The sequence below is a fragment of the Esox lucius genome, chromosome 17 (genome assembly GCF_011004845.1).
Source record: "Esox lucius isolate fEsoLuc1 chromosome 17, fEsoLuc1.pri, whole genome shotgun sequence".
NCBI classification, from domain to species: Eukaryota; Metazoa; Chordata; class Actinopteri; order Esociformes; family Esocidae; genus Esox; species Esox lucius.
In genome coordinates this window covers 45,769,854-45,784,384 of record NC_047585.1, presented here as the reverse complement: position 1 = coordinate 45,784,384, position 14,531 = coordinate 45,769,854, and the positions used below count along the sequence as shown (strand labels likewise).

Sequence of the window (14,531 nt, the reverse complement as noted above, 5' to 3'; positions counted from 1 at the left end):
GTCTCAACAGAAAAGCATGTTATTTAGTTGGCAAGCTTCAAGTCTTATTGTTTTGCTTTTGAACCAGTGCAGTATAGTAATGTAGCCTAAATCTCCTTATTGAAACAGTGTGAGATCTGCCCATGTCTTCCCGACCTGGTATCTGATCTTAAGACCTTGCAATCCTCTGCACACAACACTCCATCACTCAAAGTGAACTCCACACCGGCTGACTGAGCAAAACCAAAGTCAGCTGTCAAACTGTACTGGACGCTCAGGACGGTGACATCACAGCAAAGCTGCTATTAGCGCCTCAATAACTAACTATAGTTGGTGTAAAAATATGCCCAAAAACTCTTACAGTGTCTTGTTTACATGTTATTTCATTGTCTACATTATCATGGTGACCCCTGAAGACAAAAAAAAGTCTGTTCACCAGAAGATGCAGAACAAGATAAAGTCCTCCACATGGACAGGGCTGCTCTGAGCCAGTCCATGTCCTTCCACACAGCTATACTATATTATGGAGAAAATCCAGTTACATTGTCTAAGCAGACATGTTGTAGAACCAGACAATCACTGGCACCACTCACAGGGCTTGGAATAGCCTCTCTGGAGTTGGAAAGACAGAGGAAATAGAACATTCTACTATTATACCCGTTCTTTAATATGTTGAAAGAAAACTGAGTTTTCTAATTGGGGATGACAGACGGTAGTCCTGGCACCATCAGATCTCTGACCGTCTCCCTGTGGTGGAGATCAGACCTGCCGTTGGTGACCAAACCTAACAATGGCGCTGAAGTTACACAAAAGAGGACTAAGCACCCTGAGGGGGCCCCCATATTGAGGGCATGGCAGATGTGTTGTTACCCTCCTTCACAAAACAATCCTTCCCAAAACAAAAATGAAACTGTCGTTCCAAATGAACAGAGACATCAGGAAGATCTACAGTATGTATATACAGTATGATATATTCCAGACTAAACAAAGTAATGTCCAGCCCATATGAAGGACAGAAATCATGTCACATGTTAATCCAGTTTGCACATACAGTATTAGGCAGTATGCTCATGGTGAAGTCACCTTGGGACTAACCTGCTTCTCTGGAAAGCTGCTGGAACGCGTCCACTCCCTTCTCTCCATATGACCCTTCGGATGCTACAGTGGAAACGTAGCTCCAGCCCAGGGTCTTCACTATGTCCACCATGGCCTGGGCCTGGAACGAGTCTGGAGGAACCACGCGGGAGAAGAAGTCATACCGTCGGTCGTCGCTCAGCTCCGGGGCTGTGGAGGCATAGCTGATCTGAGGAATCTAGGGAAGGAAAAAAAAGGAGAGAGAGAATAATTCATAAGACACGGCGGAGGAGAGGAGAAGGCCAACTAGCGACGGTAGCCATTGCTCAGGTGTTGGGCGATCAAGACACTCGCTTCGACACTGTGTGACGGGGGGGAGACGCAGGGAAACTATGTGGCCAGGGACAGAGGGGGCGTTTCCTTACAGGAAACGGAAACGTTAATGGAGGAGCTGAGGGAGTAATCAATAACAGAAAACAAGCCACTGTGACAGAAAGGGAGCGGGGTCTCTGCGGTTCCTTTACACCATAGCGGATGACACAGTGAACCAGTGGCCAATGGGCTGCACCAGTCCCAACGTTCCCACTGCTATGTTTCCATCATCGGCTCAAAACACGACATGTTCTTATGGTATTGACAAGCCTGCTTGTGTTGAAACTCCCAGCAAAACGTCATTTATAAGAATGTGGTCCACACACTATCTGAAAAAGCCTAGTCCTCTGCACGTCTGCATGGCTTTTATTGTATATTACATCGTTGTAAAGTCAGAGAGACCATTTTACAGTAAACGGTTTGGGCTCTGACATGAGCCTTAACAATCCTGACAGAAAAGTCAAAACAAGCTTGACAGAGAGACTTGATTTAAAAAAATATATATTTTAAAGCCGAGGATAATTTTCAAGTTCTGATAGCTTTTTTCGTTAAACAAATCTTCCCTTCTCAAAGTCAATCATGTTTAGTCATGATTTTCAGACAGGAATTTAAACAGGATGGAACATTTGTTGGATGAGCAAAGTGAGAAGATCATATTTTCTGATCAGAGCTTTCTATAAACCGTAAAGGTCATAAAAAATTTACAATTGAAATGGAGAAAGACAATATATTTGTAACTAATGGTTTCAAACTCTTTGTGAAAGCGCACATATAGTTCTGGCATTATGTGCTTCCTCAGGGTTTAATTTTTACTCCCATCACAAGACCATGAATATGTTTAGAGATTTTAAGCAGGTTTTGCAGGTCAGGTAATTTCAGTTCTTGAAGTTCAGAGTTATCAGTAAAAGGTACGATATCCACAATCAACTTCAAAACTAGTTTGACACCGCCATCTAGTTTGCTCTTAAGTTCACCACCATAATTATATTTCTTCAAAGGCAAGTCTAAGTTGACTTGACCATTTGTCTTTCTTGGTCTGGTCTCTAGGCCTTACCATTAATTTTTTTTTAATTTACTATCTGGAGAAAGAGTGCAGAACTCCCTAAGCTGTAAATCCCAATAATATGTTATTTTTTCAATTAGCCCTTTGATCTCTTTCAATTTAATGGCCTGGAGAAGAGCATTAAACGGTCAGTACTGTGCATCAGTAAGGTACCGAAAATAGTAATGGATGTGGTGTAAAAGAAAGTGAAAGTTAAACATTTAAGAAAAGAACCAGAAGAATGTGAAAGTTCACCATTTAAGAATAGAACCAGAAGAATATGAAAGTTCACCATTTAAGAATAGAACCAGAAGAATGTGAAAGTTCAACATTTAAGAATAGAACCAGAAGAATATGAAAGTTCACCAATTAAGAATAGAACCAGAAGAATGTGAAAGATCAACATTTAAGAATAGAACCAGAAGAATGTGAAAGTTCAACACTTATTCCCTTTCAACGTAATACGACACCTAATAATGCCAGTGGAATTAATGCAATAGACAAGTAATTCACCGGAAGATATGATGCATTTTGCTCACCAAAAGATGTAAAACAGGTTGTCCACCAGAAGAGGTGAAACAAGTTGTTCACCAGAAGATGTAAAACAGGTTGTCCACCAGAAGAGGTGAAACAAGTTGTTCAACAGAAGATGATAAAACAAGTCGTTCACCAAAAGATGTTAAACAGGTTGTCCACCAGAAGAGGTGAAACAAGTTGTTCAACAGAAGATGATAAAACAAGTCGTTCACCAAAAGATGTAAAACAGGTAGTCCACCAGAAGAGGTGAAACAAGTTGTTCAACAGAAGATGATAAAACAAGTCGTTCACCAAAAGATGTAAAACAGGTTGTCCACCAGAAGAGGTAAAACAAGTTGTTCACCAGAAGATGTAAAACAGGTTGTCCACCAGAAGAGGTGAAACAAGTTGTTCAACAGAAGATGATAAAACAAGTCGTTCACCAAAAGATGTTAAACAGGTTGTCCACCAGAAGAGGTGAAACAAGTTGTTCAACAGAAGATGATAAAACAAGTCGTTCACCAAAAGATGTAAAACAGGTTGTCCACCAGAAGAGGTGAAACAAGTTGTTCACCAGAAGATGACATAACAAGTCGTTCACCAAAAGATGTAAAACAGGTTGTCCACCAGAAGAGGTGAAACAAGTTGTTCACCAGAAGATGATATAACAAGTCGTTCACCAAAAGATGTAAAACAGGTTGTCCACCAGAAGAGGTGAAACAAGTTGTTCACCAGAAGATGATTAAACAAGTAATTCACCAAAAGATGTACAATAAGTTTTTCACTAGAAGATGTAAAACAAGTTGTTCACCAGAAGATGTGGCACAAGTCGTTCACCAGAAGATAAAGTCCCCCACATGGACAGGGCTGCTCTCAGCCAGTCCATGTCCTTCCACAAAGCTATACTATATTGTGGTGAAAATCCAGTTACATTGTCAAAAAAGACACGTTGTAGAGCTTCCTCCCTGTGGTGGAGATCAGACCTGCCATTGGTGACCAAATCTAACAATGGTGGTGAAGTTGTGTGTGGCCATGAGGTTCTACAGAAGAGGTTGAAGCCCCCTGAGGATGTGTTGTTTCCCACCTTCAACACCTGATGCTGGACAGGAAGAGCAAAGCATGGGATGCAGCCTAGTCCCAGGGGCCTGACACTGGTGAATACCTTGAACCAAATTATAATTTAAAAAAGCTGAGATTGATTAACAGCACTTCCTCACAGGTGTTCCTCTGTAGATGTTCCTGGGCAGAATGCACACCGGACTAGGCCCAGAGTGGTAGGGAATGAGGGTGTTACAGTGAGCCATGACTAGCCTTTTGGAGCATTGTATGGTTGCTTTCTGTGCTCCAAGGCTATAGGCAAAGACATATATAAACATACTTTTCAAACCCCTGAGTCACTTAAAGGGAACATGATTCATATACCAAATGGCTTCTCCATCTTGACTGACACATCAGTGACTGGAGTTTTACAAACCACAGGACTATGACTCTGGGCAAAATCAACACCCATATTTTCTTTAACTCCCTGGCTCTATTTATAAAGCCATCACACGGACATATTCTGCCCCAGGCAGGTATAAGAATTGGGTTTTCAATATACTGTAGGTGTCGGTTTCACTCTGTGCACCTCCACAGAGCTTAACCCTAAACTCCACACATCCTAACCCTAACCTCCACACAGCCTAACCCTAACTTCCACACAGCCTAGCCCTAACCATAACCTCCACACAGCCTTACCCTAACCTCCACAGAGCTTTACCCTAACCTCCACAGAGTCTAACCCTAACCTCCACACAGCCTAACCCTAACCCCCACACAGCCTAACCCTAACTTCCACACAGCCTAGCCCTAACCATAACCCCCACACAGCCTTACCCTAACCTCAACACATCCAAACCCTAACCCCCACACATCCTAACCATAACCTCCACAGAGCCTAACCCTAACCCCCACACATCCTAACCATAACCTCCACAGAGCCTAACCCTAACCTCCAAACAGCCTTCAGAGTGAGGTGAATGTGACACATTCTTGTGGTGAAGCCTTCAGCTGCCTAGCACTAACCCTAACTTTAAACCTTACCTAAACCCTAACTCTAGCCCTAACAGTAGCCCTAACCCAAGCCCTAACCCTAACAATATGTAACGAAAACAACATCCAAGTCTTTCCATCATCGCTGCCAGCAGGATTTTCGTATTCCTTTTGCTGAAGTCTCTTGTTATCTTGTCCTCTCACACTTTTTCACTGTTTCTCTTGTCCACCTGTCTGCCTATACAAGCACACACACACACACACACCCACATGCACACACACCCATATATAAACACACACACAAATACACACGGATACACACACACACATACTCACACACACACATACACTTGTATACACACACAGACACGCAGAAACAAAGCGCTAGTAAAATGATATCGGATTCCCTTACCACAGCCTTGGCACAAACTGCCAGTTTACTGTATTTATGTGTCTGAGAGGATGACAGAAGAGGCTGTGATGAACGATGTAAGTTGGCCGGCCCCTGGAAGGATTCCCATTATCACACTCCATTATCTTGTCCGTCACCGTGACGAAGGGGATCTGAGCGGCCGGGGCCGGAAAAAGGACATCCTGGTTGCGTCCCAAAAGGATCTGTATGGTCCCGGTTAAACCTAGCGCAGTTTAGAGAGAATAGGACGCTGTTTGAGACATCATGCTCCCTCCTAGTGTCCATCCTAACGTCCATACAGAGGCCCTCACCGGTCAGTCTGTCTGACAGGTCCACGGGCAAATCAGAGACCGTCAGAGCCCAGCCAGAACACCTTCCACCTGGGTCTCAGATCAGGTGACTGGGTATTTTTACCTTGATGTGGAACGATGACGGAAACAGCACCAGGAAAGCAATTGCCTCCCCAATCCAATATAATTTCTCTTTTTGCTCTGTGCCAAACCCTTCCTGACAGCACAGAAGCAGCCGCGATACGCTGCGCCACTCTGTTTTCCCTCCATAGCATGCCACTACTTTCTGACTGGCAGAACTGGCACCACTCACCATGATGTTACAATGGAAATCCCTGGCACCATTCACCATGACGTTACAATGGAAATCCCTGGCACCATTCACCATGATGTTACAATGGAAATCCATGGCACCATTCACCATGATGTTACAATGGAAATCCCTGGCACCATTCACCATGACGTTACAATGGAAATCCCTGGCACCATTCACCATGACGTTACAATGGAAATCCCTGGCACCATTCACCATGACGTTACAATGGAAATCCCTGGCACCATTCACCATGATGTTACAATGGAAATCCCTGGCACCATTCACCATGATGTTACAATGGAAATCCATGGCACCATTCACCATGATGTTACAATGGAAATCCCTGGCACCATTCACCATGATGTTACAATGGAAATCCCTGGCACCATTCACCATGACGTTACAATGGAAATCCCTGGCACCATTCACCATGATGTTACAAAGTAAATCCCTGGCACCATTCACCATGATGTTACAATGGAAATCCCTGGCACCATTCACCATGATGTTACAATGGAAATCCCTGGCACCACTCACCATGACGTTACAATGGAAACATTTAAGGCCGGGAACGGATGTGTTTCATTTGCATCACAGCTACGGCTCACAGGTTATTCAGACATTCTGAAGGCTCTGCACAAAGGGAAGGATATTTGTGAAACATTCCATTTGGATGTCAGCTCAGGAGTGCAATTCAAATGGCATATCTGTCCAATAAATTTCGATTAGTAAAATGTGGAATTTTTTACTTAAATCATATGGATTTAGTCTACCTGATCGATGTTCTTCATAAAATGAAATGCACATTATTTTCTACCATAATGTTGCAGTTTTACATCTTTACTCCTTGCAAAGTTATAATCACTGCCGCTGGTGGCTAGCTAGTGAGACCTTAACTGAAGAAACAATCTAGATATATTTTACCACTTGATTTCTATATAATATGGGTTGTTCCATCATTTACAAAAACAGACAATGCAAATGTTTAACTTGTGTAGACAAGCATCAACTATACTTAAGCCACAATTCTATCTATGCTGATGAATATGTGTGGTGAACTAACCCTCTTTCCTACCGGGAGCTATCATTTCTATTAGACACATAGCTTTTGGACAAGCAACTAAAGAAATGTGTCTTTAAATGTGTCAATTTCCAATGTCAATTTCCAAGATAAAAATATAAAAATATTTTTTTACAGCTTTCTTAACATAAAATCAAAATACAAGGTGTAAATCTCAAAATCTCAGTTTAGTATGGTGATGTATATTTTCCTCTGCAGTATGATTTGGGTATTTGTCTCTCCTTATGAGATGTCTGCAAGCCTTTCTACCTTTCACAAGTAGCATAAATGATGCAGCATTTTGGATGGTTACTTGCATCACCTATAAGATATAAGAAATCTGGTTCAAGGTCAGCTCTTTACCATTATAGATCATTAATGTCTGGGTTATTCTTTTCACTGGAGACAGAAAGGTCAGCGGTTTGACAGCTTCAATAAAAAATAAACTGAAAAGGAATTTGATTATGGTTTCATTGATCCAGAGGCGTTTACCCGAACGGAATGAGCAACCACTGCAATGTGTTGCAAAACGAGAACGGCGACTGACACTGAAGAAACCAGAGCCAGAAACATGATTATTGGTATTTGCAGTGACATTTTCCTGCTCCTATGTTAGGTGAGCTTGAAACGATTAACCTGGAAGGCTGTTCAGATGTCAAAGGGGAATACGTTCGGAAAAGAGAAAGGTGATTTCTAAAACCAACTGACAAAACAGTCCAGGGGAAAACACCTTGAATTCAACATCCAGTGTTGTCCATTCTCCAGAGGCCTTGTTATTCCCCCTGTGCTGCCCTTCTACTGACCAGCATGAACCACAAAATAGGGTGTCATTTGAGGAAATGAGAAAAACTGTCAAGTTCAGAGAGCAGCTTTAAACTAAAGTAGATATGTGGTTTTGAGAAGTCCTTGGTAAAACCAACTTACACAGGTCATCTGTGTTAGAAATGAAATGGAAACTGTTGTCTGTTAAAGAAACCAATGCCTGATGCTTCCACAGACATTCATAAACACACATACACCCACAAACACACACCCAGAGAATACACACATATGTGCACACACACACACACACACTCACACACACATGCAAACCAACAACATGTTTCAAAAAGCCCATGCTTTTAGAGCCTTCAATGAGTTCCTAATTGAAGCTCCACAACAAGTGTTGAAACACTGGTACAAAGTAAAAATAAAGACTAATCTAGATATGGCCTGAAATAATGACAGCCTCGACCTTAATTAAAAGGAATGAACTGAAATAAAGAGATGAAGAAGATGCTAGAGTTAAAAACCTGACAAAATACAGAAAACCCACCACCCCATGCTGAACAATCCTGTTCTTAGATCATTCAATCAAAGTCACTATGCAGCCCTCATCTCTCTTTCAATTACCAGATCTTTCTTTAGTGAGACCCATGACCCCAAATTAAGAGAATCAAATTTGCTCAGAACTCAGAACTTCAAAAAAGAAATCTCTTCCCTCCTCCAAGACCTCTCTCCACTTCCTCTCTTCATATCTCTTCCGTCTCTCCTCTCTTTCTCATTTCTCCTGTTTCCATCTCTCTCTCTTTTATCATCTCTTTGTCCCTCTGTCTTTCCTGCTAATTAAAACAGAGCTAACATGACACAGTATTAAACGTGTTAGGGATCAATCCATCAGAGCAGGACAAGCTGAACTTCGCAGCACCCTTCATCACTACTGGCAGATCATCAAGTTAAACTCTGCCTCAAAAGCCTATTCATCCGTTCCATTCATCCCTGGAGAAGTCAAGACTAATCTGCATGTGTCATTTAGTCATTACCATACCGGGTCTTCACTTAGTGAAAAACCCATAACTCTGAAACATAAACATAATGGAACTTTTTAATGGGAAGTGATACTGTTGGTTTTAGACCAGGACCAGATATATCCATTCCCAATACCCGACAGTTCCCATCATCTATCCAGACTGTTCCTTTTCCACTCTTCTCTCACTCTCTATCTCTGTCAGTCTGTTTGTCTCACACTATCCAGACTGTTTCCCTTCCACTCTTCTCTCACTCTCTCTTTATTTCTGTCGGTCTGTTTGTCTCACTCTATCCAGACTGTTTCCCTTCCACTCTTCTCTCACTCTCTATCTCTGTCGGTCCGTTTGTCTCACTCTAATTTTATTCCAACTAATTAAACTTCAGTCTGCAGCTATTTAACTAAATTGTATTGACATGCACCACCCAGCACCACTCAGCAACACCCAGCACCACTCCGCAACGCCCTGTACCACCGTGCACTACCATACACAGCACTACACCACCCTGTACCACCATAGAAAACTCTACACCACCCTACACCACCCTGTATCACCATACAAAATGTACCACCATACACAACCTCACACAACGCTACACCACCCCGTACCACCATAACACACCACCATACTGCACCACCCTACACTACCCTGCACCACCATCTACCACCCTGCACCACCATACTGCACCACCCTACACCACCCTGCACCACCATACTACACCACCCTGTACCACACTGCATCACCATTCTACACCACCCTCTACCACCATGCACAACCATACACCACCTAACACCACCCTATACCACAACCTGCATATGACAGAGCACAGGGAAAATATACTAATACCCCTTAGCAACTGCAGTATGTAGATGAACTGTGTGTGTGTATGTGTGTATGTGCATGTGTGTGTGTGTGTGTGCATGTGTGTGTGTGCGTGTGTGTGCTCTCATGACTATTATTAGCATAACAGTGTCCACAGTATGATTAGCATGGCGACAATCTTCAACACTGCAATCATATGACTCAGGCCTCCAGCGACAGCTGGAATTATTATGCAGAAATGTGTTGATTCCAAGTTCATTTGCTGAGCCTCTATCTGCTGCAGCGCTGGATCTTAATCATTATATCGTACCAGCTAGAAGCAGAAGCAAAACACTGATTTCATAACAAGCATTCATTTTCTTTTTCCAGCCACGCTGTCTGTCATACAAAGAACAGATGCTGCCAGGGTCCCAAATTATACCCCATTCACAAGGGCACTTCAGAACAGGGTGCTTTGCAGGTTAAAGGCTGCCATTGACCAGGGTTTCTCAGAAGGGATTAGGGTGCCATTTTGGACATGGTCACTAATTTCTTATAGTCTTTCATTCAACACCACAGACCATTATCGGATAAAAGAAAATTGGGAAACGATATTGGACACATTAGCAATAATCACGACAATGAAAGAAAATAGTTTTCTAAAATAATGGGTATGTTACATTAAATCAATGAATCCCGCTCTCTGTGAATGAAGGCCTTTGACAGCTTCCCAAATGGAATGTTATTCCCTACATTCCCAGGTTAATGGTAGTGTACTATAGAGGGAATAGGGTTTCATTTGGGACTCCTATTACTGTTTCTCTTACATTTTTGCTGTTCAGATTAGTAACAAGGAGTTAATCTTGCAACCCAGACGCATGTCTGTGTGTGTGTCTGTGTGAGTGCGTATGTGTGTGTGTGTGTCTGTGTGTGTGTCTGTGTGTGTGTGTGTCTGTGTGTGTGTGTGTGTCTGTGTGAGTGCGTATGTGTGTGTGTGTGTGTCTGTGTGTGTGTCTGTGTGAGTGCGTATGTGTGTGTGTGTGTCTGTGTGTGTGTCTGTGTGTGTGTGTGTCTGTGTGTGTGTGTGTGTGTGTGTGTGTGAACATGCTCGCGTGTGAATTTGAGGGTGGTGGTGTTTGTTGGGGTATTACTCAAATTGTATATTTCGTCACCCCCAGGAGAAAATTGTCACAGAGTGGATTAATCCTTATTAATCTGATGTTGTTAATTAATTTGTTCTACACCCCATTCCACCCTCCATTCCTGTTCTGTTGTCATAGAAAAGGAAACCGGTTAGGATTAGGATTTTATTAAGATCCCCATTAGGTCCCGCCAAAAGATGCAGCAACTCCTATAGTAGCTCCACACCAAACATGACATTACATCACACTGAACAACCATCAACGTTAACTGCACAAAGATGAAACAACATGCTACATATTTTTTTTTTTTTAAATCAACGCTAACTGTACGAAGACAAAACAACATGCTACATTCCAAAAAACTACCATCAACATTATCTCTATGAAGAAAAACAACATGCTACATAAAAAAAAAAAAAGTGGGCGTCGGTCCATGAAACTCTAAGCAATGGAGCAGTCAGGATCGTGCTAGACTAGCCTAGCGGTAATGAAAAAGGTACTACTGCAAATGTTTACCAAATATACAATACAAAATGGTCTAATTTAGCATTTTCAGCATCCATTTTTTATACTTAACATGTGTCTGATATCATCTAATAGCTAATGTAATGCAATCATCGTTATTATTGGTAAAGTTAGCAATCTAGCAAATTTGCAGTTGAGGTAGCTTTTAGCTAGCTATCATCATTGCCATGTAATGCTCGTCCTGATAGCTAGCTTGCAAATGGGAACTGAACAATTTTGATATAGCTTGCTATGGAAAATTCAATAGTTAATGTCAATCTTCGAGAAAATTATTGTTTATCTACAATCATTTTAAATCTCTATAACAATAACACCATGTGATGTGTGGTCATATGTGATAGAGAGATGTAATTTAAATTGTGTTAGTCCATGTAATTGCTAACTCGTTTTTATTGATAGAAACAGATGCAGTCTTCAGGAAATATTTGTGCATAAAAGTAGCATCAATGACGCAATAAGTAATATTGGCTTGGTAAAAGTCTGCAATTAGCCTACATACAGTGGATATAAAAAGTCTACATACCCCTGTTAAAATTCCAAGTTCTTGTGATTTAATGTGACCTATAATGTGAATAATTCAGATCACCCCACAGATGTTCAATTGGATTCAGGTCTGGGCTCTGGCTGGGCCATTCCAAAACGTTAATCTTCTGGTGAAGCCATGCTTTTGTGGATTTGGATGTGTGCTTTGGGTCGCTGTCGTGCTGAAAGGTTACCTTCCTCTTCAGCTTTCTAACAGACGCCTGAAGGTTTTGTGCCAACATTTCCTGGTATTTGGAACTGTTCATAATTCCCTCCACCCTGACTAAGGCCCCGGTTCCAGCTGAAGAAAAACAGCCCCTTAGCATGATGCTTCACTGTGGGTAGGGTGTTCTTTGGGTGATGTGCAGTGTTGTTTTTGTGATAAACATACCTTTTGGAATTATGTCCAAAAGGTTCAACCTTGGTTTCATCAGAACAAAACATATTTTCCCACGTGCTTTTGGGGCTTGGATGTTTTTCTTTGTAAGAAAAGGCTTCCGTCTTGCCACCCTACCCCATAGCCCATTTATATAAAGAATACTGGAGATTGTTGTCACATGTAGCACACAGCCAGTACTTGCCAGAAATTCCTGTAGTTTCTTTAATTTTGCTGTAGGCCTCTGCAGACCATGGCTTTTGCTCTGAGATGCAACTAAGAAAATGTCTGGAAAATCCTACTAGAACAGCTGGACTTCATTTGTGATTAATCAGAGTCACTTTAAAGGAAGGCAGGTTTGTAATGACTTCTATTTAACATGAGTTTGAATGTGATTGGTTAATTCTGAACACAGCCACATCCCCAGTTATAAGAGGGTGTGCACACTTATGCAACCAGGTTATTGTAAGGTTTTTATTTGTAATTTTTCCCCCTCGAAGATTTCAGTTTGTTTTTCAGTTGAATTGTTCACATTATAGGTCACATTAAAAGTGGAAAAGGTTCTGAAATAATTAATATTTGCCTCATTCTTTCACATCACAACAACCTGGCATTTTAACAGGGGTGTGTAGACTTTTCATATCCACTGAAAATGTTAACTTGATCGTTGTAATCCACTGCTATATTTGTATTTCAGTTAAAATAATTACAATTAACGAAAATAAAGAGATTTGTGTGTAGACCTATAATTAAATAAACATTCTCAGTTCTCAGAAATAGCAGTTCATCAAGGAAAGCAACACAGCAACATGGAATCAAACACAGTAACATAGGAATCCATGAATAGGATCATAGTAGACAATATTCCTCAGATTGTTTATGTTTATATAACATTGACTAATGTTGAAAAATATACACTTCACTGCTATATATACCTGGATATTACTTGCCTCTCTGAAATGATTGCCAGAGAACTGTGCGGCTGTGTTGGGGATATGTCTGAGGCATTGCACTCCTTCCTTCTTTTCTGGTGCAGCTCAGATTTCTCTTTCTCATGGGTTTCCATACAGCTCTGGAAAAAATTAAGAGAAAACTGCACCACTTTTTCTTTCCTTTCCAAAAAAGTCGAAAAGGAAGGTTTCGAGTGAGGAACAGAAGCATTCAATATGCTGTGGTTTCTTAATTTTAACCCTTTTGTTTCTCACTCAAAACCTTCCTTTCCGACTTTTTTGGAAAGGAAAGAAAAAGTGCAGGTTGTTTTCCCCGGAGCTGTATGTTTAAACAAATTGGTGGTGTTGCCAAAGTAGCGAACAACCTTCCTACATACATTGTAATTTGTGATGTTTTCATGTACAGATTTAAAATATCTCCACACGATGCTCCTCTTTCGTTCAGTCATGGCATTCATGCATCTAATGAATGTATGTCTGTGGGTTGGATTGGCAGTGTGCGCGGGTAATCAGCATGCGACACGGACGTTCGTCGTGTGAGCGCAGTCATCAGCAATAGCAGTAGAGCAGTAGAACCCATTTTCACAACAACAGATCATTTGTTTGCACACAGTGACAGTTCTACTCTTTGATGAAATGGGTACAACATAGAAGAAAGAAACTGAAACTGGTATCTATCCTATTTACGCTAGAATCCATCTTCAAAAATGCGACATAGTATCTGTAGTATCGATAGTTTGGGGTCAATCCGCCCACCCCTATGGCTCACTTAGAGGTATTGCCAGCAATAATAAAGTTTCTACCGTTAGAAATAATCTGTTTTGACATGTTATGTTGCCAGATAGACATCATAATAACAAATGATGTCTTTTACATAACTTTTTTTTTGTTTAGTGATTGTGAAATTATGCTTACTTGTATATTGGGGACATTAAAAATCACCATGCCAGGGAATGTATTATTGAGGGTATGTTAATCACACTTGCTCATTATGCAGCAAATGTTATTCTTCATAATTTGTCCCAGTAGGCTGTAACATGTCCCCACCTGTTTGAAGTTGGTTGTTATCTACCCTTTACATATCAGAAATGTTCAAACGAAACCTACTCCCTTGATCCTTTGCCTGTAGGGTTGCCCCAACTCCTATACAGGCCCAGATCTACTGGGGGCAAAGTTGGGCATTGCCTCCACAGATATACTCTTTGCCCCCCCCCCCCCCAAATCTTTCCCCATAAACACTGCAAATGGTATATGAATCAAACCAAATAAGTTATGCTCCCATTGTTAAAAAATGCCCCCTCAGTCATTTCACCCAGGAACTGCTCCCACAGCAATG

At 41.4% G+C, this 14,531-nt stretch overlaps 1 protein-coding gene across 3 annotated transcripts in view; it reads right to left on the bottom strand.

Annotated features, from left to right (window-relative positions):
• LOC105007334 (metabotropic glutamate receptor 7) overlaps positions 1–14,531 on the bottom strand; it is a 246,303-nt gene that overhangs the window by 153,491 nt on the left and 78,281 nt on the right. For all 3 annotated transcript variants that reach the window (XM_029114239.2, XM_034287020.1, XM_029114238.2), the window contains exon 2: positions 1,075–1,291. In XM_029114239.2, coding sequence (XP_028970072.2) covers positions 1,075–1,186 — 112 coding nt within the window. In that variant the 5' untranslated portion in view covers positions 1,187–1,291. The remainder of the gene's footprint in view (positions 1–1,074; positions 1,292–14,531) is intronic.